Source organism: Sciurus carolinensis, chromosome 5 (assembly GCF_902686445.1).
Source record: "Sciurus carolinensis chromosome 5, mSciCar1.2, whole genome shotgun sequence".
NCBI lineage: Eukaryota > Metazoa > Chordata > Mammalia > Rodentia > Sciuridae > Sciurus > Sciurus carolinensis.
Genome location: NC_062217.1, coordinates 186,975 through 214,692, shown reverse-complemented (window position 1 = coordinate 214,692; position 27,718 = coordinate 186,975). Strand labels below are relative to the sequence as shown.

The following is a 27,718-nucleotide window of genomic DNA, read 5'->3' as shown; positions in this document are numbered from 1 at the left end:
GTGCCGTGTGGCGCAAGCGATCCGGCGGCGGGCGCTGTCTGGGAGTTGTCGGAGGTGTGGGCTTTGCAGTGCGGCGGCGGCTGCGGGCACTCGGCCGGCCGTGCAGCCATGAACCTGGAGCGGCTGCGGAAGCGTGTCCGGCAGTACTTGGACCAGGTGCAGGGCGGCCGGGGCGCGCGAGGCCCGCGGGGCTGCGGGAGGGCGTGGCGCCTGAGGGAGCCGAGGCGCGTTAAGAGGCAGCGGCCTTGGATTAGGCTGGCCGAGGCGTGTTTCCGAGAGGTCTAGCTGTAACTCTTCGCGGCCGAATTCATGCGAATGAAGACAAAAACGAGCTTGTTTGCAGCCAGACTTACAAAGCTCTCACAAACAGCGTCTGATGCCCTGCACTACCCTTGCACAGCAAGTACTCGAGGAAAGGCGTGTCTCTGGAGTCAGCCTCGGAGAGAGGTCGCTTAGTTGTGCTGAAGTGCCTGTTCTCCCAGTAAAATGGAAGCGGGGAAAGCCACGTTGGGTGCAGTGTTGGGGACTGAATGCGAAGTGATGTAGCCAAATTTTTTGCAGCACGCGAGGGGGCAATGTTTTCCAGAAGTCAGTTTAGTAAAATGTTTTGTGATCTTTTTTGGCACTGGGACAATGAGAATAACGGGCCTGGTTTTCAGAATTTGTGTGAGACACTTTCTGAGCAGACTGCTGGTCCATAAGCATTCTTTCTGCTCACCTGTCTGGCAGCCCTGCTTTGGTTTGCATCCAGGGGAACTGAGGCCAAAAGAAATTTTTTTTTTTTTAATTGTAGAAAGACCCATGTGTGAGAACCAGGGACTAAAGGTAACTTTGGCAAATTTGTGAGTGGCTTTCCGTCCTCAGCTTCTTTTTTGTTATGGTTGACTAGAGAAGGTGACCTTCCCTGTGGTCATTGATAGTTCATATATGTAAATGTGTTTTAGAATGCTGTGAAAATTACAAATGAGGTATTTGAGTAGTGTTTTATGTACTACATTCCACTTTGGGACTCATTAACCACTTATTGTAAGTGTCATATCAGCACAGGAAATGCTGATGACTAGATATTGGAAAATACTGCAGAATAATCATGTCAATTGTTTTAGATACTTGCAAATACTCTTTTTTGCTGTGTATGAATTTTTAAAAACCAAATTACTTTCCTGAATTGTACATACAAAGATTTGAGAATAGTAGCATTGAACTAAAACTCAAGCTTGTTGAGCTATAAGATGAAGATATGATTGGTAGACCTTTGCTATGTGTAAAAACTTGTATTGCTGCATTGACTTAATATATGGCATGCTAATAATAGTAGACATCTGTTCAGAGCTGTGGGAATGACAGGCAGTCACCCTTGTTTGTTTTTGTTTGCAGCAACAGTATCAAAGTGCCCTGTTTTGGGCAGACAAAGTCGCTTCGCTCTCTCATGGTAAGTGACAAATGCTAATTTATTTTCTAACTAGTCTTTAAAAATCTTTCTATTTCACCTTGCACCGCTGACCATTTATTTAATTTCCTCTCCAGAGGAGCCCCAGGATGTTTATTGGTTGGCTCAGTGTCTTTATCTGACAGCCCAGTATCATAGAGCAGCCCATGCACTTCGGTCACGAAAACTGGACAAAGTAAGTACATTAATAATGTAAACTTAAGAGCTTTTGAAGCTGTACAATAATTATTAGATAGGTATTTTAGGTGTATGTTTTGTCTCATATATTTAAATAAATTGTTTTTCTTGAACAAAGAGAAAACTTCTTCCTAATTAGTCACTTTGTTCCTGCCTTCCTCATCCCATCTAGTCACTTAAGTTCTGAAAATTCTGTTTTTGTTCTTGTTTGCTTGTTTTGAGATGGATTCTCTTTATGTTGCCCAAGCTAGTTTCAAACTCCTGGGTTCAAGCAGTCTTCCTGCCTCAGACATGTGAGTGTTTGGGATCACAGGCATATACCATCACACATGGCTTGAAAATTCTATTTTAGACGTAGCTCTGAAACTGTGCATTTATTTAGGTTTCTTTACCACTCACATAAGTTAGGCCTTTAATCGTCAGTTTGGGTCCTTCTTCTTGTGTTTTCTGCAGTAACATTTTCTTCCTTTCCGCCTTCTCTGTGTCCAGTCCTTCTTACAAACTATCACAAGGGAGAATTTCCTAAAATACTGTTCGGATTATGTCACCCAAAAAATCATTCAGTGATTTCCTTCTGGCTACAGGATGAACTCAACCACATTAATAGACAGCAGAGGTCCACCACTGCTATTTCAATGCATATAGCACATGCTCCAGTCAGGTTGGGCTTCTTTCAGTTCCTTGAACATGCAGCGGGTATTTATGCTACACTCCGCTGCCCAGCCAGCTCCTGGCTTCCTCTGCAGGTATTTTCGTCTTCAACTGTACAGTGCTATCATAGTATTCTGTGTTGTGTTCATTCCTCCCCAACTGTGATCTTTTCACTTCTTTTTGAATTCTTGGTGCCTAATGAATAGTGGGTTTGTGGTGAGTTTGGGCTAAGGAGACCAGAAATTTTTGCTGCAGGAGTGAAAGGAGAAATTATAAGACTAGCTATGTTGTGCTTACAGTTTTCTTTTAAAGTGAAGATACATATTTTGACAGTTTTTAAAATAATTTCTTTCCTAGTTGTATGAAGCATGTCGTTACCTTGCAGCTAGATGCCATGTAAGTATGTTCATTTTCCTTTTTATTTGATATAAGTCTGATTATATATATGTTGTGTTGTCTTTACGTGTATGTGAGAATTTGGGTGATGGAGTTTGGCAGGTTGTTGTAGTATTTTGTGAGGAAATGTTCCTTCCTTTAGTATTATTTGCTATAAAATACCAATCTATTTACTAAAAGCTGATGTGTTTGAAAAAAATTGTAGTTTAGACAACTGAAAAGTGGGTATAATATTTATTATCTAAAATCTAGAAGTCATGGTTGATGAATGGTGTTTCTGTTTCCTCCATAGTATGCTGCAAAAGAGCACCAGCAAGCTCTTGATATTCTTGATATGGAGGAACCAATCAACAAAAGATTATTTGAAAAATATCTGAAGGATGAAAGTGGCTTGAAAGACCCCTCCAGTGACTGGGAAATGTCACAGTCCTCGGTGAGTAATATTGTTAGCATGCCTCAGAAATAACAGTAGGAAATGCCCACATTACATGGCAAACTCTTTTACTTGAGTATTATGTATTAAAGTAATTATGGTTTCCAGCTTATTTGTCTGCCAAAAACCAAAGATTTTTGAGACATTTCTGAGCAAGCCATCAGTTGGAAACTAATGATATCCTCTGAGGCTGCATCTGAGAGGCTGACCTTAGATTAGTTTCTCAGATGAGATGGCATGAACTGCACCCTCAGGTGAAATAATCTTGCTTTCTTTCTGTGTTCTAACAGTGTTTTGGACCTACCTACTCAAAGAACCTTAATTAGCTTAACTTGTTTCCAGGAAATGTTATGTTATTTGATATGTGCTTCTTACCACTATGAAATTCCAAGAGGTTTATCTTGTACTTAGGTAATGACTCTCAGTCAGGCCACTAACCTGGATTGTTATTCCTTTATTTTTAATAGTTTGAAATTTACATACCATATAGTTCACTCATTTAAAGTGTATAGTTTGATGACTTTTAGTATGTTCACATCTGTGCAAACCTCAGTTTTAAAACATTAGTGGTCACCCTCAGATCCACCTGTCTCCATAATTGTAAGATTTATGAGGGAACTTGGTTGCTCTGCTTTTCACCTTAAAAAGTTAGGGATATTATACATTCTCGGTGCTCACTTAATTTTTTTTTAACCACTCTTGTGTTTATGTGCTTAAGCACATTAATTTATCTCCTATGAAATGTATGATTTATTTGGAATTTATTGTTTGTTTTACGAAATTGCTTTTTTTGCTGGGTGCAGTGGCACACACCTGTAATCTCAGCAGTTTGGGAGGCTGACACAGGAAGGAGGGTCGCAAGTTCAAAGCCAGCCTCCACAACTTAACAAGGCCCTAAACAGCTTGGTGAGACTGTCTCAAAATAAAAAAGCTTGGGGATGTAGCCCAGTAATAAAGTACCCCCCGGGTTAAGTCCCTAGTATCATAGGACACTGCCTAGGTCTAGGGACATTATGGGAGAACATTAGTTTTTTAAATTTTGGTTTATGACTTTCCTCTGTCTCCTTAATCGTTTTTGCTACTCATCTCTGGAGCATCTTTGAACTTGGTTATGTGTTTCTTGAGGCTCAGATCTGGAATGCTAGTCAGATTCTGCATCCTGTTGGTGGTCACAAGATGGCCAGTACCATGCAGAGAGTCATAAATCCCATCCTCACAGAGTTCTGTAAGTAAGATGGCATTTTCCCCTTTTTACAAGTGAGGCCAAGCCTAGTTACTCTTTGTCCAGGATCACACACAGTTTCAGGGCTGAAAATTGAACTAAGGTCTTTGGGCTCCAGCAATCTATGCCCCTGACTTCTGTGACCATGGTCTGCCTTGCTGCCAATTACTAAGACTCAACGAGATCCTCTCATTAGGATATGTCTCAAACTATCTGTTTTACAATTGGATTTTATACACATACAGCCTGCTGTCTCTAAATCATTGCAGTATTTGGTATAAAACAAATAATATACCTAGTAGCCTTGACATACACATTAGTTATAAAGATTTGTTGAATAAAGTGATCAGAGCCCAGGGAAGATAGACTTCATGTGTCTGTTAGTTTATACTATGCTTTGAGGTTGGGATTAGTTGACTCCTTTATTTAAAAGTTTTGACTTAGTATGTGATACATCATATTTTTCCACCAGATAAAGAGTTCTATTTGTCTTCTACGGGGGAAAATCTACGATGCTCTAGATAACCGAACTCTAGCTACCTACAGTTACAAAGAAGCTTTGAAGCTTGATGTGTACTGTTTTGAAGCATTTGATCTTTTAACATCACACCACATGCTGACAGCACAAGAAGGTTTGGAATCTCAGGTGTTTTTTTATGTTTAGCACAATTAATACTGTTTGGATTGTCTTTTTCTCTTAAGTCTGTGCACTCAAGAGTAGGCTGTTTACAGGTTTTAATAGACTTACTGACTTTCTTAAGGTCTTCAAATATGATGCACGTTGCAAAATACAATAGTGCGTAGTGCCTTTTGCTGTCAGATTCTTGAGGGTCTGGTCATCACAAGGTCATATTTTTAAGAAACAATTTGAGATAGTATAAACCAGGATTTCAATATCTTGATTCAGTGATTCTCAGCCTGGCTGCACTTTAAATCCTCAAGAAAACATGAGTTTAAAAACATGAGTGCCTGGGTCCCGGCTGTAGTCCAGTTTGGTTAGAATCTCTGGAGGTAGGGCTCTGATATCATCAGATGGTTTAAAGCTTTTAGTTGATCCTAATGTACCACAGGGATCAAGAACCTCAACCAAGTGTATTGGTGGTGAGAAGATGGACAGTCAAGGAAACAGAGGAAATGGAGTTGTTGCTGTGGTTCTCGACCACTGGGTTTGTTTGCAGTGTCTGAAGACTTTGGTTGTCATAATTTGGGGCATGTAGTATGGAGGAAGGATTCTGTTGGCGTCTTATAGGTAGAGGCTGGAGACACTGCTGAACTGCAGTGACTAAGATACCTCCCAACAGAGTGGTCCACATGGCGTCAGTAGTATTAAAGCCGAGGGCTCAGCCTTGCTTCTGACGGCAACCCTCCAGAGGCCTCCGGCCCTCGCCCTCAGGTCTTCTGTGTCTCCCAGGCCTGGAAGCCACTGTCTCAGCTTTCTCTGGTACATTTTGAGATTTTTCTTTTCTCGTGAGTCAATTTATTTAGACCAAGAACTGTGGAGGGTATTTGTAGTTACTAACCTTTTTTCTCATAAACTTTATGAAGCCGTCTTTTTTTGTTTCTCATCATTTTTAAGAAAAAGAACTTCTTGAGTCACTACCTCTTAGCAAGCTCTGTACTGAAGAACAGGAATTGCTACGTTTTCTGTTTGAGAACAAATTAAAAAAGGTAAGGAAAAATGCAGCATTTGCTTTGTGTAAATATAATTTCATTAAATTTGGCCTTTATTCCTTTAAATTGCTAAAAATTTTTATTAAGTTAGCATATTCACAAGAGGAGTTAGATTGTTGTAAGTATTTGATAGGATTCCTAAGTAAGCTTTCAAAATATGTCTTTCTCCCAAGGACTCCTTATACTAGAAATTTGAATTATCAAATTAGTACTTGAAAAACCAGATTTTTTTTTCTTATCCTTTCTGAATCTCTATGTGAAATACTGCCTACTGTGGAACTCTCTGTATAAAATTGAGAAGAGAATTAAACTTATTGAGAGAAGTACTGATAAAACTTGGAAGTTTTTAGGGCCTCACATATATTGTATGTAAATGTTTCAGTCACTTGGGCCAAACACAATGATTTGTGTTTACTCATTGAGGTTATCTTTGCATTTCTCTGTTTCAGTATAATAAGCCCAGTGAAACTGTCATCCCTGAGTCTGTTGATGGCTTACAAGAGAATCTAGATGTGGTAGTGTCTTTAGCTGAGAGACATTATTATAACTGTGATTTTAAGATGTGCTACAAACTTACTTCTGCGTAAGTATACCCACCATTTTTGTGTAAGAACATCAACATCTACATAATTCAAAGACATGTTCCCTGAGTAATCTCAAACTAGTTGATGATGGTTTAACTTACCTTTACCATTTGCAGAATTCTGAACAGGCTGCTGTCTTAAAAGAGCAATTTATGGACACAAATCTTTTCATATTCGTAGGTTTATTACAGTAAGCTTGGAGAAATATACGTTTTTGTCTTCCCAATCTTGATAATTTTGATAGTTTAGAAGTATAATTTTGGCACATAATTTCATAAAATACTTTATCAGAGACTAGAGCTGGGGATAAGCTTAATGGTAGAGTGTGTGCTTAGCATGCACGAGGTCCTGGATTTGGTCTACAGCACTGTTTTTAAAAAAAAAAAAAAAAGTCTAATACAGTCCTGGGTGTTCTCCATCTGGCATATTCAATAAGCCATCTCCCCCACATATCAGTTTCCAGTGTGCCAAATCAGACTTGTCTGTTAGCTAGATTATATTCTCTTTTATTTTGAGGGTATTTTGGGTCAATTAAAGTTCTTGGAATCACAAAAATTTTAATTAGCAAATATTCGTGATCTATTTAATTGTTTAAATTTTTAAGCCTTTTAAATTGTTGGATTACTTGTTTTGTGTATTGTAATGCTGTTGATTTAAAGTAAATTAATGTGATGTTTGTTTTTATTCCTACCAAATACACCAGAATTTTCCCTTTCTTTATAACCTAATCATCCCTATAACTGAAAGTTAAAAGTATTATAGCCTACAGTGTCGTGTGATGCTTAACGATTAAACATAGCTAGTTATAATGAGTACTGTCATGTACTGGAGTAGTGATGCATTGCTTTAACTTTCAGAGTAATGGAAAAAGATCCTTTCCATGCAAACTGTTTACCTGTACATATAGGAACTCTTGTGGAGCTGAATAAAGCAAATGGTATGAATTTTCTTTTTAATGAGATAGTTCTTGCTGGGTGTGTTGGCCAATGCCTGTAATCCTAGTGATTTGGGGAGGCTGAAGCAGGAGGATCGCTAGTTCTAGGCCAATCTCAGCAACCTATTGAGACTCTGTTTCAAAATTTTAGAAAGGTCTGGGAGATGTAACTCAGGCAGAATACTCCCGGGTTCAATTCGTAGTATCACGGGGGGGAGAAAAAAAAATCTGTGTAATTCTTGAATTTTGTCTCATAAAAATCCTGGATGGTTGAAATAGCAGTACAGTGTAATGGAGCTCTGCAGTAGAACTAACAAGTAGAGGAAGAAAGATTTGTTAGAGTGGCCAGCATTCTGCAGTGGTAGTATGTCAGTTTTAGGATGTTGACTCAATTTTGACTTTTTTCTTTCTTTTTTTCTTTTCTTTTCTTTCTTTCTTTCTTTTTTTTTTTTTTTTTTTTTTTTTTTTGTAAATTCCTTAAGAAAAATAATTTAGAAGGGAGCATAGTTTTTACTTGGGTTTTTCACATTTTAATTTCAGGAACATTTAGTTGTGTTTAGGAAATAATTGCCCTTACATCTTTAAAACTCAGTAGTAAGTTTTATCAGGGAGCAAGAAAACCTAAAAACACCCCAGTGCTAAACCATGCTTCTCTCTGGTCTACAGACCAGTGACACACATCCCCTAGAAGCTTGTAAACTACTGAATCCAAAATCTTTATATAGGACATGCCAGCATGAGATGTGAGGCACATTTGTCAAAAGGGAGTACTCTCTTGATGCAGTGAGCTTGAAGGTCTGACTGATGGTTTGGTTGTAGTCTGGGACATGAGAGGTTCTAGGATGGGCAAGGTTCTTTGCAGGAACTTCCACCACCTCTGGAGTACTCTACTCAGGGCTTCTGCTCCTGTGTGGCCCACCATATGCCCTCCAGCCAGTTTTCCAGGCACTGAGCAGGTGCTTAGTATCCTGTGAATTTTGTACTTGGAAGGTATGAGATCCTTGCTGTGAGAAGAGGTTTTATTTGATTGTGAAGGGTAGTGACTAGGGTAAAAGTCAGATCTCGAACTGTTTTGTATAAATAATTGAAAAATTTTTTTCCATTTCCCTAATATAGAACTTTTCTACCTTTCTCACAAACTGGTGGATTTATATCCTAGTAATCCTGTAAGTAATACAAGTCTTTTTTCTTACCTGAACTTTAAGAAAATACTTAAATAGTATTTAGTAGGTTAAGTTCAAACAAATAATATTTAATTTTAAATCATTGAGGCCAGATCGCCTAGGGCCTAAGATATTAGCAGCATTAATTTCTTTATTCCATGAAGGGTTTTTTAAATTAGAGCAGTAACTTTAAAAAAACACAACAAAAAAAAAAAAAACCCACCTTTTTTTCTGATTATAGAAATTATACATCTGTTATTTTAAAATATATAGAAAAATATAAAGTATGGATCATGCCAGTCACATACCCACCTTTCCTAAGAAATGTAATTGATCGGTAGCTTTCTCAGGTTGCTTGTAAAGACAGTGTACTGAGATGTGCATTGATTGAATCAGTGTGTCTTCCAAACTGCAGTGAATCAGAATGGAGTACTAGGAATAGAAAGTAGAATTGGGAACTATGTCTTTAAAAGCAGAAGCCAGGAATCATGCTCATGGTCTATGTCTCAGACGAGACAAGAAGTCCCTACCTCAGTAGAATAGAGTTCTCAGTGCAGGAGAACCAGCTAACCAAGAGTCAGAACCCTGCAGTGAGGAGAGCCAGGGACAAGCCAGGACTCAACAGGCTGGTGTCCTCAGGCACCTTGTCTTCTGTGGCAGCTGCCTGAGAAAGCACCCATGGAGTTAACCCCTTCTCGGGTAGGACCTCAGTAGACAGGTTGTATCAGACAAACTTGTAATTTGAACTGAAATATATGACTTGGGAACATCTGATCTACCTCCTGTCTAAACTAGCTTGTTAGGGTTGCAGTTTAAGGTTAAGTATCTTTGGTCATGGTAAATATTGAACTTTTTAGGTATCTTGGTTTGCAGTGGGATGTTATTATCTCATGGTTGGTCATAAAAATGAACATGCCAGAAGATATCTCAGGTATGCATTTTTTTCTTCCTTCTGTAGCCAACCCTAGGAAGAGCTTTCTTTCACGTATCATATGCTCTAATGCTGTTAGTAGTAAGTACTGAAAAGCAATGTGAACGAAAAAATATTTTCAACATATTCAGTTCAGCTGTATCATCAGTGTCCCTTGCTCTTTATGAGGGGATGTAAAAGATACCAGTAATTCAGACCTCATTCTGAAGGAGAATATTTTTTTTTTTTTTTTAAATTTATAAGCAAGAATTAATAGGAGGGGGTTGGGGATATAGCTCAGTTGATAGAGTGCTTGCCTCGCAACACAAGGCCCTGGGTTCAAATCCTCAACCCCACCAAAAAAAAAAAAAAAAAAAAAAAAAGAATTAATAAGAAACAGTACAGAAACATAGTTTGAAAAGTTCTGTTTTTCATTTATAGAGATACTATTAACCTTTCATGTTTAGGATTTTTGCTAATGGTGGTGAAATTACACAAAACTTTAGGGTCACCAAATGTGACTCTAAAAGAGAATTCTTGGCAGAGTGAACAGGTTCCTGTAAGGATCTGCTGTGGGTTTGGCTTAAAGAAAACGCTGCCACCCAGTCAGGCCACTTAACCAGGATTGTGTAAATGTAGAGTAATGCCTAGGGTGTGAAGAATGGTACTTTAGACTTCATTCCTGGATTCCCTCTGCAAACAAAATAGAAAATGGCATCCAAGGAAAAGAGGATATTTATAGTCAGACTAGAATTCTAATCCAATGTCTATGATTTACCAGCTGTAATTCCTAGGGAAAGTCAGTTTCTCTGAATCTTCTCTAAATGTGGGGTTGATGTAGTACATGCCAGATTGACATGAAAAGGGCCTTGCACTCAGAATGAAACAGGAAGCCTTTTCTGGCCCAAGCATAGGGAGGCAGTTAGTGTTGTGAAAGTTCTTTTGAACTGTGCTTCTTTGATTTAGTGTGTGATTCAGTGAATGTACTCTACTGGAAATGGAACATTTAGGTGAAAGAAGACATAAAAAATAAAACGCTAGGGAGAGGGAAGATCAGTTTTATATTTTCCATGTTTTGTAATATGTTCTCTCTGTCCCATGTGGGTTAACCATTACTGTATCCACTGATTGAAGACTAATTGCTTATAGTCCAGTCCACCCTAGTACCTAGGGTGAATCTCTTCCCCCCATAGAGTGGGCTCCTGGGTAAGGTAGTGCTTTTAGTCATATGCAGAATACTAACAGGTTTAACCACAGTGCCTAAAAAGGATAGACCTCTCCTAAAATTTCTTAAAATTTTGGTTGTACTGTTAAACACTGTTTTGGTTCAGATGCATTAACACAAATGTTACATTAGTATTTAATATGTTGATAGTTCATTTATTCAATTAATGCTATTAATAAATATCTTTGAGACTGTCCATATGTAATTTAAAGTTTAAGTACATTACTTGAATGCATGCCTTTATTTTAGCAAAGCCACAACGCTGGAGAAGACCTATGGGCCTGCATGGATAGCATATGGGCATTCATTTGCAGTGGAAAGTGAGCACGACCAGGCGATGGCTGCTTACTTTACAGCAGCACAGCTGATGAAAGGGTAAGGCAGAGCAAGCTACCTCCACTAGTCGTTTTGCTAACAGTGAAATGAAGTTTATTACTACATTTAACTTTTTATTTCCTCCTTATAGGCCCTTTCTGAAAATATGGTTACAGTGGAGGTTAGGGCAGGAGGACACAAACATTCAGTCCTTAGTACCCTGCATCCTTCAGTAACAGTTGTTCAGTCCACTACTGATCACCTAACTGATCCTTACACTCAGTCCAGGTCTCTCTGTCCCGTTTGCCAGGGACTATGAACCTTTCTCCAGTCCTGTGCTGAAACTCTGCTGGAGTCTGCATATTTCCCTTCTCTATCAGCCTGATAAATTTGCAGCAAAAAAGTTTTAGTAACTTACTATGAGTTGTTCTTGGGCGCAAGTGCTAGGGCTTAGTAAGTTTTGATATTCCGAGTACTCACAGACTCAGAATAGTTATTAATTACTAGTTAGTTCCTAGATAGGAGTAACAGTGATGATTAGGTAGGGACACAATTAGCAACATGTTTCCCAGTCTAACAGGCTTTGTCATTCAGTTCTCACTTCAAGGCAAGCATCATTTCTCTGTAGATAACATTTACCCAGCAGAACAGCTTTACCTGTTTTACTTGCTTATTTTTGGCTGTTTGAAGTTAAGTAAATACTTTTAAGTTTTCTTTGTGGTTATTTAAGAGTTTAGTTTCCACATGTTGTGAATTTCCCAAATTTCCTTTTGTTACTGATTTCTCTCTCCTTTCCACTGTGTCTGAAGAACGTTCTTGTGAGATCTCAGTCTTTTTCCTGTGAACTAGGGTATGGTGTATCCCAGAGATGGTTCCAGGTATTCCTGAGAATTCTGCTTTTGTGGGGTGGAGTATTTGTGGGCAAGGTCTAATCTTTTTAGTGTTTTTGGAGCCTTCATTTTCTTGTTGCCCCTTCACCTAGTTAGTTCTGTCCTTGACTGCAAATGGGTATTGAAATCTCAGCTCTTGTTGCTAAATTATGTTTACTACTGTAATTCTGGCAGCCGTTCTGAGTCCCTCTTGGTAGGTGGTATATAACTACATTTTCTGACTGGATTGAGCCTTTGATTATTGTAGTATATATTTCCCTGTGTCTGTAACAGTTTCATCTTAGTCTCTCATCTAATGTTGGTATAGTCACACCAGCTCTCTTTTGTGTTATCTTGTCTTTTTCCATTTTTAATTTCAACTTGTGTATGTCTTTGAATCTAAAATAAATCTCATATAGTAAGGTTGTGTTTTTTAACCCAATCTCTACCTTTTGATTGGAGTGTATGTTCCATTTGCATTTAATACAGTTACTGATAAGGCAGGACTTACGTTTGCTATTTGTTCTGTTTCTTATATGTCGTGTGCTTTTTGTTCCTTTTTCTCGTTACTGCCACCTTTTGTGCTGGTATAACGTTTTAATTTTGGTTTTTCTTCTTTATTTCTAAGTTATTTTTCTTAGTGATTATTTCAGAGATGATTATTAACATCTTAAAACAATTTCCTTTGGATTATTACCAACTTAATTTCAGTAGGATACCAAAACTTTACTCTCTTCCCACCTGTCTCCTATGTGCTATTACTGCCATACAGATTACGTCTTATACCTTATAAACCTGACACAGATGTATAATTATTGTTTTGCTCAGTTATCTTTTAATCAGAGGAGTTACAAACAAAAATACATTTACATTGCTCTGTATTTACCAATGTAGTCACTTTTGCTGGACTCCTATCTGTTTTGTGTGGGTTTGAATTGCTATCTAGTGTTCTTTCATGCTAACCTGAATAGTATTTCTTGTAGGACAGTTCTGCTAGTAATGGAGTCTCTTAGTTACACATTGTTACCATGATTATTTATTGGTTCTTTCTTTTGCCTATTTAGATCTGCTTTTAAATCCTTTCAGTGAATTTTTAATTTCATCTATTGCACTTTTTTACTTCAGACTTGTTACTTGTTTCTTTTTTATAATTCATCTTTATTTTTGTTCTCTGGTAAGACATTGCTCTTATATGTTGTAGAAGTGACCTTCTCAAGTTCTTTGAATGTTTGAAATAGCTTATCTAAAGGGAATGTAGCTCAGTGGTGAAGGACCAGCCTAGTATGCATGAGGACATGGTTTAACCAGCACTGGAACAAAACTGCAAACTTAGAACAGGCGATTTAAGGTAATTATCTTTTAGGGCCACTTCTAGGACTTTTTCTGTTGTCCTTTTTTTTTTTCATGTATACAGATCATTTTTTCCTGTTTCTTTTCATATCTCCTTATTTTTGTTAACAGTTGTATAATGTGGCAGTTCTGAAAGTCAGATTCCCCATCTCACCCTAGGACCTCTTAGTGACTCTAGAACTAATTCTAGTCTGTGTCCTCTGTGACTTGATGACTTTGCTACCTGTGGAGCACCAGTGTCTGCACTCTTTGCTGAAGGGCTTTGCCTGTGTTGGTTCACACCGTCAGCTCTGGCAGTTGACTGCTCTGCCTTAGCCTTCATTTCCTTTGCACACAGAGCCTTGAGGTCAGGCAGAGGTGTGAGACTCAGGCCTCTCAGACCTCTCCTGTGTGTGTGTGTGTGGATAGCACACGTGTGTGGCCCAAATCCCCAGGACTTTGTGTCTTCAGTTCACCAGTTGACACCTACCCCCAGTTTCCTTTCAGCTTTTTGGCTCTCCACTTGTTTGCCCAACTGTGGTAGCTGCTTCAGGCAGCTGCGGTGGTGTCTAATTGCTGCTGATTTTGGGTAAGCACCCCAGAGATAATGCTTTTTCAGTGAACTCTGGGGTCACATAAAATGGGTTATGAGTGGGCCTTTTCTAGGGATTGCTAGACAATAATAGTCCAACAAGGTCCAACAATGACAGTCCTCTGAATTGTTGCAGCATCTTCTCACTCCTGCCCTCTCCAGTGGCTACTGCTGCTGCTGCTCCAGTGTTGGGAAGCTGGGGGAGGAGATTGGAACAGGACAGATCAAGACACTGTTCATTTGTTGTTCTTACCAGAAGCTAGCCATGTTCTTAGGTATATGCTCCTTAGGTTGTTATAAGCCCTGGCTCATCTTCCACAGTTCTGAAAAATGTTGATTTTCATAATATTTGAAAATGTTCATGTTATTTTTATGGAAGAGTAGACTTTGGAGGTTCTTTCTTTACCATTCTGAAAGTGCCTTCTTCCAGGTGAATACTTAAAAGGGCACTTCATGATCCTTCTACAGATGAAAGGTTAGTCAGCACTAGATAGTACCGATGCACATGACAGGCAGCCAGTCATGATGTAGTAATGAAGATCATCTTTGAAGAAAGATCATTATATTACAGTCACTGATCAGATAGTTGGATAGATGCCAATTAGTTGAGACAATTTAGTACTGACAGTTGAATTCACCCAGATGTGATTCAGAACGCTCCTGCTAGAACCAATAAGAACCGATTGTGCTGGCAGTGCCCTGAAGGGAGAACCACCTAGGCTGGGAGAGCCAGGTAGCTTCAGAAAGCAAGGGACTTGATCGCCTTAGAAGGCACATGGTACTGACTGGAACAGGGAGAAGTAGAAGGACTGTCGGGGTGTGAGCGGACTTCACACAGGTCAGGGGCCCCTGCCCTTCTCTTCTGAAGTTTTTCTTTTTTTTTTTCTTTTTTTACTGTGGAGTAATGAAAAATAAAGATGAATAGGTTAGTGATAGATTCTAGAAGTGGCAGCTAACTTGTCTAAAAGCCCATTATAGGCATTTGTTAATATTAGTAAGTTAAAAGTTAAACAAAAGAACTTTTTCTGACCTATTGTGCAGATAGTATATGAAATTGACAGAGTTCTGCTGAATTGCAGTTTGGGGTGTTGATTGAACTTGTGGCATTCTCCCACGTTTTTAGGTGTCATTTGCCAATGCTGTATATTGGACTAGAATATGGACTGACCAACAACTCCAAACTGGCTGAAAGGTTCTTTGGCCAAGCTCTCAGCATTGCACCAGAAGACCCTTTTGTCATCCATGAGGTTGGGGTGGTTGCATTTCAGAACGGAGAGTAAGTACTGGGAGACCCGGCCAGTGCTGTCTGAGTCCAGCTGACAGGGCATCTCTTCAGTGGGTCTTGAGCTTTGTGTGTACTGTTTTAGGAGGTGGAAGTAGATAGCTGAGACAGAAGTCAGCAACTCCTTCTTAATCTTGGTTTTCTTTTGAACACGAATCTACGGGTTGAACCTCCTCCTTTGATTGGGCCATCGTGGATTCTGATGCCACAGTGTGGCCCAGAGGTTTGGCAGGGGTCTACTGATCTCTGTCAGTTAGGAGTTGGATTCGTACGTTTGGGGAAGTTTTTCTGCAGTTGTCAAACAAGAATCCTGTTTAGTTACTAATCAGAAAATAAATCAGAATGACCCAGTTTGTGGTTTCTTGGTCAATTGAACCTTTTGTATAGCTTTGAATGTTTGTAGATTTGGTGATTTCTTTGCATTAGTTTATAAGTTTACAGACAATAAATTAGAACATCAGTTTTGTTTATGGCATGGGTATGTCCTAAAATCTAAAAATTGGGGTGGAGTTAGAAGAAAGTTTGAGGATTTAAAAATACATAGTAGGGGCTAGGGAGATAGCTCAGTCGGTAGAGTGCTTGCCTTGCAAGCACAAGGCTCTGGGTTCGATCCCCAGCACCCAAAAAATAAATAAATAAATAAATAAATAAAAATAAAAATACATAGTAATAATATAATGTAGTCTGTTCTTAGTATTTGCAAGTTCAGTTCCTATAAATTGGCTTACTAAGATTCGCTTGTCACCCCAAAACCAATTCAAAGTGTTTTCAATCTTCTTGTACACACAGGGTGGAGAGACTGGAGTTCCCTGAGTGCAGTTGCCAGTTAACCTTGCACAGGGCTGCAGTCAGTCACACTGTAAACCAGTGGCCTTGTGATCTGTTCAGTGCCATTTTCTCACATTTTTGTGCTTTTATTTTTTTATGGTGATTTCACTGTTGAAAATGATCCCCAAGCTTGGCACTGTGTTTGAAGTTCAATTAACTGATGAGCCTCAGGGGAGATATGCTGCTAAGTGAGCTCCATTCAGGCCTGTGTGATGGTAGTGTGGACTGTGAGTTCAGTGTCAATGGATCGAGAATACATGTTAAACAAGATGTATGTAATGGAAAAACACATGGAACAGGTGATGAAATATCGTGACCAGAAGTTCGCAGGAACCTAAATACCATGAAGCCAGACAACCAGTTCTGTTTCCCAAACCCCAGTCTCATGTGGTATGCTTGCTGTTAAGATTAGCCATTTAGCTTATTTAAACTCTGAGGTAAACTAGTTGATTCTAGTAGTTTGCACTTCTTCATTTCAGTACTACTAGAAAGAGGTACTCAAATTTTTTTAAAAATGTTCAGACTTGTTAGTTTTGAATAACCTGCAGTTTCCCCCCCCTCCTCTATTTTAGATGGAAAACAGCAGAAAAATGGTTTCTGGATGCTTTGGAAAAAATTAAAGCAATTGGGAATGAGGTATTCTACATAATATCTGTAAATGCACATGTACACACCCCTGAGCGTGGCTGCTGTTGAAGGAAGATAAAAGGGACACTGGAAGAAAGTAACCTGATACCTGTCATGACAAATAACTCAGTAACGTGCAAGTTGTCAAACAGGCAACCATTTTACCACATTGTACAAAATGAGTGTGTTTCTGATTCAGGAGCAGAGGTGGCCCTGGCTCTGACATATAGAGCCATCAGAATATATGAAAAGAATATTCAGAACTGGGAATTTTAGGTAGTTAGTGGCCACTGTAGCATCTAACACAGTCCTCCTCTAGAGCTTCAGAGAGCCTGGTCATTGACTTGAGTGGGTTGGCGACAGACCCACTTCTACAGGGCCAGCTGTCATTCAAATGCAGACCACTTTTCACTGTCCCTCATTGTTGCCAACTATATACATAGACTGTTCCATAGTTCTAGTGTGTGAAAGATCCCCTTTGAGAATTGGTGCTAATGAACAAACCCTCTAAATAGCAAGACTGTGCAGTGGCAGTATTTAAAATATTAACACTTCTAGACTTGAACTTGTGCATGTTGCTGCTCTTCCAATTCCCAGTCTTTTTCATTTTTATCTTGTTTTATTCTGTTCTGATTTTCATGTCCCAATTTAATTCTGTGCTTATGCACATGCGCCCATAGACTTTACATTCCCTCTTGACAGCTCTGCAGACTTCCTGTGGCAGCAATCTCTACCCACTAGACTCAGCTTTTCTTTTTTCCTTCTTATTTACCATCTACACTTGTCAATTTCCTTGTGCTCGTGCATGGGTATTTATAAGGCAGATTCTTCCTCAGCTGAGTCTTGGGTGTCTCTGGGTTATTCTGATGTTTTTGTTAATGTAGGGTGCTGTTCACTACATTGCAGTTTTCAAACAGTTCAGTGCCTTACTATTCATACTGGCCCAGCAGCACCAGCATCATCTGGAAGCTCACTAGAAGTGCTGAATCTCAGATCTGCTGAATCAAAATTGCCATTAGGCAGGATTTACCGGTGATTCTCATACATTGAATGGTTTGAGAAGCACACTCCTGAGCCACACTTAAAGTTCAAACTATGTCCTTTTATTCCAAGGCACTTTATAGCCTTCACAGGAGTTTAAAATAATGGTTTTTAGTATGAAAGCACAACACTTAATAATGTCAAAATGCCCATTAGAAGTTATATGAAGAGAAAATACTATTGGACTTTAATTTTAAACTGCAGCAAATGTCAAAAGGACCAAAGAGAAGCAGTCTTACCCAAGAACCGCCTAATGGTTTGTGTTCACAGGTGCACGCTCCTAGAGCCAGTCTCAGCAGTTAGGAAAGGTGTCTGTTGCTTAGCTGACAGGTGTGTGGCAAGTGCTGGCCACATCCTGGGTGCTGAGCTGGGCTCTGTTGCAGAAACTAGTTCAGTATTTCCTGCCCTTGGGTCTTTTGGGGGATGCAAATAAGTAAGTTGGCAGTAATAACACAGCATGGCTGAGGAAATAAAGGTGCTCATGTAGTAGGGAGCTCAGTGTGAACTGAAGGTGGTCAGGAAGGCCTTTGGGCCTTTGAGTATATCACACGTCTCAGTCTTGGAAATTACCAGATCTCAGCCAGGCAGAAAGGAGGGGGAAGGTATTTCAGGGATAGAGAATGGCATGTACAAAGATGGGAACCGATTCGAGTGTAGCTTGGATATTGAGTTCACAGAGAATATCAAGAAATGGGGCAGAAGGCTAAGTCTGGGTCATTAACAGCCTTGAAAACAAATAAGTTCCACTTTATCCTAGAGTTAGAACACCAGGGGTCAGGCTTGTAGGATGGAGCCCCAGGCCAGATTTTTGCTAAAGGGAAGCTGAAGGTTACAGGATTGGAGCTATATCCCAAAGGGAGAATGAACAAGCCCTGGAATGTCCTGTGGTTCCCAGTGACTGACTGGAGGGGTACTTGGCTAAGGTGAGGGAGCTGGAATGGCTGAAGAGAAATGAATCAATGTGGCACGTTGAATTTAAAGTTCTTGTAACATTTCCAAGTAGAAATGCTTAGCAGGTAGATGAACATAAAGACCAGTGTTTCAGAGAGAGCCCTAGGTTGCAGGTGTACTGTTCAAGCTCCTTCAGCATGGATTTACAATAAGTACTATAGAGTCCTTAGGAAGTCTCCTTTAATGGGGGAGAAAGGTAGACAGACCAGCACATACCCTTGCTTAGTGTGGCAGTAGAAGCACACCAGAAAGCCCTGCTCACAGAAACAGGAAATGATTCATTGCAAACAAATCAGGCTAAACAACGACTTGTGTAACTCAAGGGCTTAATGTTGCTGTTTTAGGTGACAGTTGACAAATGGGAACCTTTGTTGAACAACTTGGGGCATGTCTGCAGAAAACTTAAGTAAGTGAAGCAGCGTGTTTTCAGAATGTACTTTGTACTACAAATTTGCTTGATTTTGAATAGCATTTTCCACATTTTATTTCATCAGATCCTTCAGCTTTCTTATGCTTGACTGCTCAGATACAACAAGCATTAAATTTACTGTTACTTTTTCTCTCCATTTGTATAATTTTATTTTAGAAACATTTGAGAATTACAGTTACATTTTTAGAGTAAAATTTGCATTTAAAATTAATTCAGAAGAATTGGGACAATAGGATCTAATTAAAAACATATCCATATTCTCACTTTGTTCTCCCAGAGGTTTTATGATGGAATAAACAGATGACGATTAAAAAATGAATTCTTCGTTTAAAATAAGTCTTGGAAATTCTGTTCTCAAGATTTAACAAGTCTATTGCAGGATTTTCTCGAGTCTTTACTTTGTGTTGTGAACGTAGCATTTCCCAAACCTTAATTAAGCATAAAATCTTCCCCCCACCCCTAAAGACTTTATAGAGCCAGTATCCCAGGGAATACTTTGAGGAACACTGTTTTGAGTGGCTTTTAAGCAAAACTTAAAGCAAAACTCCTTATCTGCTTCTGATCTCCTTGTATGGGAGGTTTGCTGTCACCAGGGGCCCTTTGTGATAATTCATAGGTCAGGATCCAGAATGAGGTTTTGGCCCGGTGTCCCTCATCCAGTGAAACGAATGTATACAACAGGTCATGAAAGGGTGCCCATGGCTGGCCAAGGGGGATGCCAGGAGAATGTTCCAAGGTGTTGAATCCATAAAAGGACGTGTGGGGCAGTTGCCAGTCTATACTGCTGTCTAGTAGAGGAGAGTCGCTGTGTATCTCCACAGATTGAAGTGCATCTTGGACTTAAAAAGGTAGTACATTTACTGTGCCAATAATTGTTTTCTTTTGTTCCCCCCTCTCCCTCCCTATCTTCTCTCAACAGAAAATATGCAGAGGCTTTGGATTACCACCGGCAGGCGTTGGTGCTAATTCCCCAGAATGCATCTACCTACTCTGCCATAGGCTATATCCATAGTCTGATGGGCAACTTTGAAAATGCTGTGGACTATTTCCACACAGTATGTCTTTTGTCTGTACTCACCTTTAGAGCTGGTGAACGTTTACTACTACTTTTTTTGAAAAGATCTTTTCTAGGCAAAGTTTTATTCTTTTATGATTTTAGACTTTTTTTAGTCAGTCTCACGTTTTATTCTTTTCCTGGCAGAGGGAAGTATGTTCAGTGTTCCTCAAATCAGAGGCAGATGTGAGACTGCATCTAAATGTGCAGGGAGCATACTGTTGCCAGGGGTCTATCACATGGGTCAGTCTGGGCATCTCGTGCAGACAGAACAGCGCAGAAGTACCTGCTCGAGTGAGAGCCTGTGGGGATGCCCCATCTCTGCTTGGACCCTGTCAGTTGGTTTCTGTAGAGCATATCAGTGGATGAACAGAAACAACCTGTGCAGCTATCACAATGAGTCCACATATCTTACTCCATAAGAGCTGAGACACCACAAACAAGCAGGACCACACAGAGACAAGTGCTGCCGATTAAATATTTATGTTTTTTTAGTCAGAGAAAGTACTCTTTTGAACATATTTACTTAAATTTGTATCAGGGATTATCATAATACAAAGAATATGTAAGTGAAATAAGTGGTTAGTGTTCAACTGGGTGGTCATCATTCCCATTTTCCCAGAATAGTGTCTTGATGTCAGCACACCCTGGTCTCTGACTCTGGGTTTCTTCTCAGACACATGCTTGCAAATCCCCCAACCCTTTCAGCTTCCACTGGGTCAGCAGAAGATTTTCAGAGGACCACTGTAGTTCTGTTCCTTGAACATCTCAGCTGTGGCAGGTGACAGTTGTCAGTAGAAACCAGCAGTTGTACGATATCCCAGGTTCAAAACATATAGAAGTTAAGAAAATATGAGCCTTAGAATCAGTGCACTAATGATATTTGGAGAAAGAGATCAAATGAGGAAATGCAATATCTCAAAGATAAATTTATCAGTGTAAGTTCATAGCTGTGTTTTTGTTGTTGTTTTCTTTTTACTGGAGATTGAACCCAAGGACTCTACCACTAAGCTACATTCCCCGCCCTTTTTCTTTTTGATTTTGAGACAAGATTTTGTTAAATTGATCAGGGACTGACCTTGAACTTGCCATCCTCCTGCCTCAGCATCCTGAGTTCCTGGGATTATAGGTGTGCACCACCTGCATGGCGTAACCGCTCAAGGGTTATTAAGAGACTCTCAGGCTATGTGAACTCATGAAGGTGCCCCTGTTGTAACCAGAATACTAAGCTAGTAAGAAGTTTGGACTAAGCAAGTTTTCTGGTCTTATATGATCCTTCAAGTAAGTCTATTTGAGTATAATTTATTTCTCTGTGACCTGATTAATGCCAAAGCCTCACTGTGGAGATCTCTTGGGTGGTTTCAAGCAAAAGAACCCAGTAGTGGTACACCTCCACTGTCCTCCCATGCCCTCAGCAGTCATTAGTTTCTCAGTCCTGGATCTGTGTCTGCACCAACACTCCTGCCATCCCCAGCCATGGAGTCCCGGGAATATGTTCAAGTGATTCCAACATGGGAATATTTTTAAACAAAAGAGAGAAGATTACATCTTAACCATGATGAATCTTTTTTGGCAGGCCCTTGGTCTTAGGCGAGATGACACATTTTCTGTTACGATGCTTGGTCATTGCATCGAAATGTACATTGGTGATTCTGAAGCTTACATCGGTAAGATTATAGTTGCTCTTGTTGGCATTGTGTTCCGTGTTTTAGGTTGTTGTGTTTCTCTGCTTTGGTGTTTTGACTTCTCATCCAAGGTTTTAAGTGTCTTTCTGCCCTTCTACCTACATTAATATCAGGAAGCTCCATTTAATTTCATAGACTTTGCAGTGGGAATTGGTGCCTTATCAGCTGTCCATTCAGTTTCTAGTTGAGTACTTGCTGCTTTCAGAATACTGTGTACTTGTGTGAAGCATTGTGTTACAGGAGAGTGGGCTTTGGCCTTTTAATTTTATAATACAGGATATAACAAAATATTAGTCTTTATATTTCAGTGGAACCTTAGGGTGGTTTGTATTCACTAAATGTGGCATATAGTTCTTTAAATTGTTCTTTGATGATCCATAATAGGATAAGTCTGGTGGAATTACTACCCTGGGCACTCCTTTAGGTACGGACACTGCAAGATAAGGTACACTGAGGTTAATGAGAACTGGACCTGTGGGTAGGCAGAGATTAATGGAATGTAAAGCCCTGGGGGGAGAAATACAATAAATTGAGTGATAACATTAAGAACTTCTGATAATTACAAACACAGTTAAGAGAGTAGAAGTCATGCCATAGACTGGAAGAAATTACTTACAGTACCTGTCAAAGAACTTGCAGCTAGAGTGCAAGAAATCTGTAAGCTGATGAGCAAAGTTTAAACAAAAGTGGGCAAGCTCTTAAAGAGGACCTTCACAAAAGCTGGTGCCAGGAAGTTATGGAGCATGCACAGGGAGATGGAGTGGACATCCTGAGAGGCTACTGCACCCCCCACAGATGGCTGAAGTTACGCAGTGTTGCTCCCTGGGGAGATGGAGTGGGCACCCCGAGAGAGTGTTGCACGCCCTACAGATGGCTGAAGTTAACAGTACTGATGTGGAGCAGCTGAACCTCTGTATGCTATCAGTTAGTGGTTGAGTTATAAATGATAAATCTTCTGGAAAACTTTGTGGCTATTAAAATTATGAGTTATCTCGTGGTACATAACAAGCCACTGTAAAACTTAGTGGTTGGGTGGGCTTGTCTTTTGGTGGAAGACCTTTTATTGGGCCTTCATCCCAGGCTTCTCAATAGTATGGTGGTCTCTGGACTGTAGAGGATAAGAACTACTCAATGTGGATCATGGACCTAGGAATTAGACCACAGACCCTGCATCAAAAGAAGAAAAAGTAGGCCCAAATCTCCCCATCATGTTGGCTTAGGACCTGACTTCCTTAACAAGACTCCTAAAGCGTAAGAAATAAAATCAAGAATCAACAAATGGGATGGATTCAAACTAAAAAAACTTCTCAGCAAAGGAAACAAACAATGTGAAGAGAGAACCTACAGAATAGGAGAAGATTTTTAACACACACATATCAGATAGAGCGCTAATCTCCAGGATATGTAAAAAACTCAAAAAAATTAACACCAAAAAAACAAATAAACCCAATCAAATAAATGGGCTAAGGAACTGAGCAGACACTTCACAGAAGAAGATATACAGTCGATCAACAAATATATGAAAAAAATGTTCAACATCTCTAACATAATTAGAGAAATGCAAATCAACACTAAGATACCATCTTACTGCAGTCAGAATGGCAGTGATCAAGAATACAAGCAACAATAAGTACTGGTGAGGATGTGGGGAAAAAGGTATATTTATTATGGGACTACAAATTAGTGCAACCACTCTGGAAAACAGTATGGAGATTCCTCAGAAAACCTGGAATGGAACCACCATTTGACCCAGTTATCCCACTCCTCAGCAAAAACCCAAAGGACTTAAAATCAGAATATTACAGTGAAAAGGCCACATCAGTGTTTATAGCAGCTCAGTTCACAATACCTAAGCTATGGAACCAATGTAGACGCCCTTCAATAGAAACACAATGGAATATTCCTCAGCCTTAAAGGAGAATAAAATTATGGTATTTGCAGGTAAATGGATAGAGTTGGAGAATATCATGCTAAGCAACATAAGCAAATATGAAAAATCCAAAAACCAGATGCTTTCTCTGATATGTGGATGCTGACCCATATTGGGGTGGGGGATGAATGGAGGAACTTTGGATTGGGCAGAGGGGAGTGAAGGGAGGGAAGGGGGCAGGGGAGTGGGAAAGATGATGGAATAAGATTGACAGCATTGCCTAGGTACTTGTATGATCACACAAATGGTATGGACTACATCATGTATAAGCAGAGAAATGAGTAGTTGTGCTGCATTTATGTTCAGTGAGTCGAAATGCATTCTGCTGTCATGTATAACTAGTCAAGACAAATTTAAAAACAGGAAAAATTTCATTTTGAAATAAAATACATAAAAAAATTAAAAGGACAAGAACTGAAGCTTCAAGACCTCTTGAAAAATTGGGAGTTGTGCAACATCACTTCTGTCACCTCCATTCATTAAAACAAGTCACATAATTAAATTCAGAGGCACCATGGAAGGGGATGTCTAAGAGTGAGGATGCTGGGGGTTGTGATTCATCAAAAAGCATTAGGATAGCAAGCAACCATATTACAGTTTGTGCTGCTGGGATGGGCCCAACTGAAACTCTGTTGGCCAGAGGTCATGGGGAAGATTGTTCATCCAGTCTTTGCTCATGATTGCACCTAACTGTCCAGCAGTGGGAGAATGGAGGAACAAATTGTGCTGTGTTCATAAAGCAAAATACTACATAGTTGAAAAGACAAATGAATCTTGTAGCCACATGAATTTCACAGACTGACAAAGGACACATACACTGACTACATGTGAGTAAAACCAAGTTGTGGTGATGGAAAAATCAGCATGGTGAACTGTAGGCTTGGGAAGCCAGGAGTGAAGGCACAGGGGTGGCTCAATGAGTAGGCAGTGCTCTGCGTTTCTGCCTGGTGGTTGTGTGGGATGCATCTGTAAGAATTTGTGCAGCTGTGCACCTAAGAAGTATACCACTGTTCATCTTACAACTCAGTTCTTGAAAACACTCTGCACCCTGAAGATGCTGAGTCAGAACAGTATCGCTGCTGCTCAGCAGCCCCAGTGGCAAATCCTGGGGCTCACATGGAAGCTAAGCAAGGACTAAAGGTGCCATGGGTGACACATGCTTCCCTGCTCTCTAGCAAGGGGTCTCAGTGAGACTTCCGAATGGTCACTCACTAGTAGTTTTATTTTTAGGTTTACATGCCATTAACTGCCAAATACCCAATACTGAAAGCTATTAGTTGGAACTGTGTAAAATTGTCAGTTATGTCAGAAGTTATTGAACCTCAGATCTGTCCAAGTACATATTATTGAGGTTTTGATATGTGGAAATGCATTTCCCTTGTGGTTTCTGTGAGTGTGAGATTGATGACTGCCTGGCAGGCATACAATCCATTCCTCTCTGTGGCAGTGGAGCAGAGTCGTGCCTGTGGCTTCATCAGTATCTAAGGGACTTTGTGAATGCTGGCAGGGATCCATAATGGCATGTGCTTTCAGAGGTCCTCCCAGCATTTCCCTTGAAAATGGAAAATGACAGAGAAGGAAAAGATGGACTTTTTTCCTACTGTTCTCTTCTGATTTTGGAAGTCAGCTTGACTTATGTGGTAGACGCAGTATGTATACTGATGGAAATGGCAAATCAGTGATGAAATTTCTTTATTCTAATTATGATATTTCTTTTTAGGAGCAGACATTAAAGACAAATTAAAATGTTATGACTTTGATGTGCATACAATGAAGACACTAAAAAACATTATTTCACCTCCGTGGGATTTCAGGGAATTTGAAGTAGAAAAACAGACTGCAGAAGAATCGGGGCTTGCACCTCTGGAAAACTCCAGGAAAACTCCAGATTCCAGGCCTTCCTTGGAAGAAACATTTGAAATTGAAATGAATGAGAGTGACATGATGTTAGAGACATCCATGTCAGACCATAGCACGTGATCCCAGTCTCATGCTGGTGTAGGTCAGTATTCCCTTGCACCCTTGCCACGTCTTAAGAACTTCCCACTTACTAATGTGAACCCAAACTGCATCTCTTTATTTAGGATCAGAGGCCTGCCTTAAGAGACTGGATAGCACACCTTTGCAACAGATCTTTTCTGATTCTCTAAACTACAAAATAGTTACACATAGTGGAATAAAGAAGGTAAACATCCATTATGTCTCTTACTATTCAATAAACTTACATTTGGGACTAATTTTAGCTTTTTGGAAAAGTTGGCAACATGGTAGAGAGCTTCTATTGGGCCCTTTCCCTTGTCCCCTGATGTTAACATGTTAACGGTCCCGTGGGGACATCTGTTATGGCTCAGGTACCAATGGTGCTGTCCTGTTAACAGCTGCCCAGATACACGCTGCTTTCACTTATGTGCCCCCTTTTGTGTTTTCTGGTCTGGGCTGTTTCTCAGACTGTTTTTTGACTAACAGTTTGGAGGAGTGCTCCTCAGGTGGTTTGTGGGACCTCCCTTGATGAGTTGGTTGGATGTGCTTCTCGTGATTGGATGAGGATTTTGAATTGGGTAAAATCCAACACAGATAAAGTCCCTCCCTCCTCACAAGTGACACAAACCTTGGTCACTTGGTCACAGTGGGGTCTGCCAGGTTCTGACCTGTTAATTTCCTCTTTTCCTTTATGTGCTTTGTGGGGCAGAAGGACTGAGCTTCACTTCTTGTAGGGGCAATATCCATACATATTTCTTCTTGAAGATCTGTCTCTTCTTTCCCATTTATTTACTAATTCAACCATTTATCTATATTAACTCATAGGCACATTTCATATTTTGAAATATAAACCTACACAGTGTCACATTTTGTGGCTTAAATTGTTTCAGCTTTAGCTGTTGGGTGTTCTTTCAACTTGGTTTCTATGACATGTCCCATCCATTTGTTTTCTTTATTGTAGTAATAGATAAAACATAGACTATGGGCTATACTTAATGTGTCAATATTGGTTTATAATTGTAACATTACCAGTACGTTAACAATTGTGAATGCTGTAAGCAGAGGGAGAAAGAAGCAGTGTATGGTGCTGTTTAGTTTTTCTGTATACCTGAAACAGTTCTAATAAAGTCTCCTATTGGAAACATACCTATCAATCTCTCTATATTTTTAAATGCCATTTCCAGAGTACAGCTTGGTGGCATTACTTAGTTTACACTGTTGTGTAGTCATCACCACTGTTTCCCAAATGTTCTCATCATCCTAGGCAGAAAGTCTCCTCATTAGGCAATAACTCCCTACTCCTCCCTCAGCTCCTGGTAACATGTAATCTACTTGTCTCTATAAATTGGTCTATTCTGGATATTTCATGTAAGAGAAGTCACAGAATATGTGTCCTTTTCAGATGACTTGCTTAATTACAATAACATTTCCTAGATTCATTAAACACGAAGGTGTTGTGTCTTTAAATTTCATGACATCATGTGGTGCTAGGGAAACCATAGCAACCTAAAGGTGTAGCAACAAAAGGTAGGTATGTACACTAGTCCCTCAGGGAGCCACCATTGTGACCAGGGTTCTAGAGTTGTGCTTCCTAGTGTGTAGATGATAAAGAACGTGAGTTTTCCCTGCCTTTTCACATACTTGTAACATTTTAGCAAATGTTATAGGCTGTCTCCACCTTTTTATCATTTTAGAATCTTTTGCACTTTTCTCACATAAGACTGAAGATGGAAATAAGCAAGTAATAGTTGGTCATAATCATTTTTAATGTGTCTTAGCTAAATTACTGAAATCAGCCATGGCAGAATTGTTTGAAATGCCCCATTAGGTGTTTTAGTCAGCTTTTTTTTGCTGCTGTGACCAAAAGACCTGAGGAAAAGTTTATTTGGGGTTCACAGTTTCAGAGGTCTCAGTCCATGACGACTGACTTCATTCCTCAGGGCTGGAAGTGAAGCGAAGGAATGGTGGAAGCGTGTGATAGAGGGTGTG

General features: G+C 39.8%; 1 protein-coding gene across 2 annotated transcripts; it reads left to right on the top strand.

The window, feature by feature from the left end:
• Nucleotides 1-26,875, top strand: Cdc16 (cell division cycle 16). 2 transcript variants are annotated; one of them, XM_047552983.1, is made up of 19 exons: nt 1-156; nt 1,378-1,432; nt 1,528-1,625; nt 2,636-2,674; nt 2,967-3,107; nt 4,802-4,961; nt 5,906-5,997; nt 6,450-6,583; nt 7,442-7,521; nt 8,635-8,684; nt 9,539-9,612; nt 11,066-11,191; nt 15,045-15,197; nt 16,604-16,667; nt 18,995-19,056; nt 20,000-20,135; nt 21,711-21,801; nt 25,470-25,751; nt 25,834-26,875. In XM_047552983.1, exons 1-18 carry the CDS (start codon nt 109-111, stop codon nt 25,727-25,729), a joined length of 1,863 nt encoding a protein of 620 aa, XP_047408939.1. In that variant the 5' UTR covers nt 1-108; the 3' UTR covers nt 25,730-25,751; nt 25,834-26,875. The 2 variants fall into 2 exon arrangements, with proteins under 2 accessions (XP_047408939.1, XP_047408938.1); XM_047552982.1 differs by having other exon boundaries at nt 25,470-26,875.
• Nucleotides 26,876-27,718: the final 843 nt, after the last annotated feature.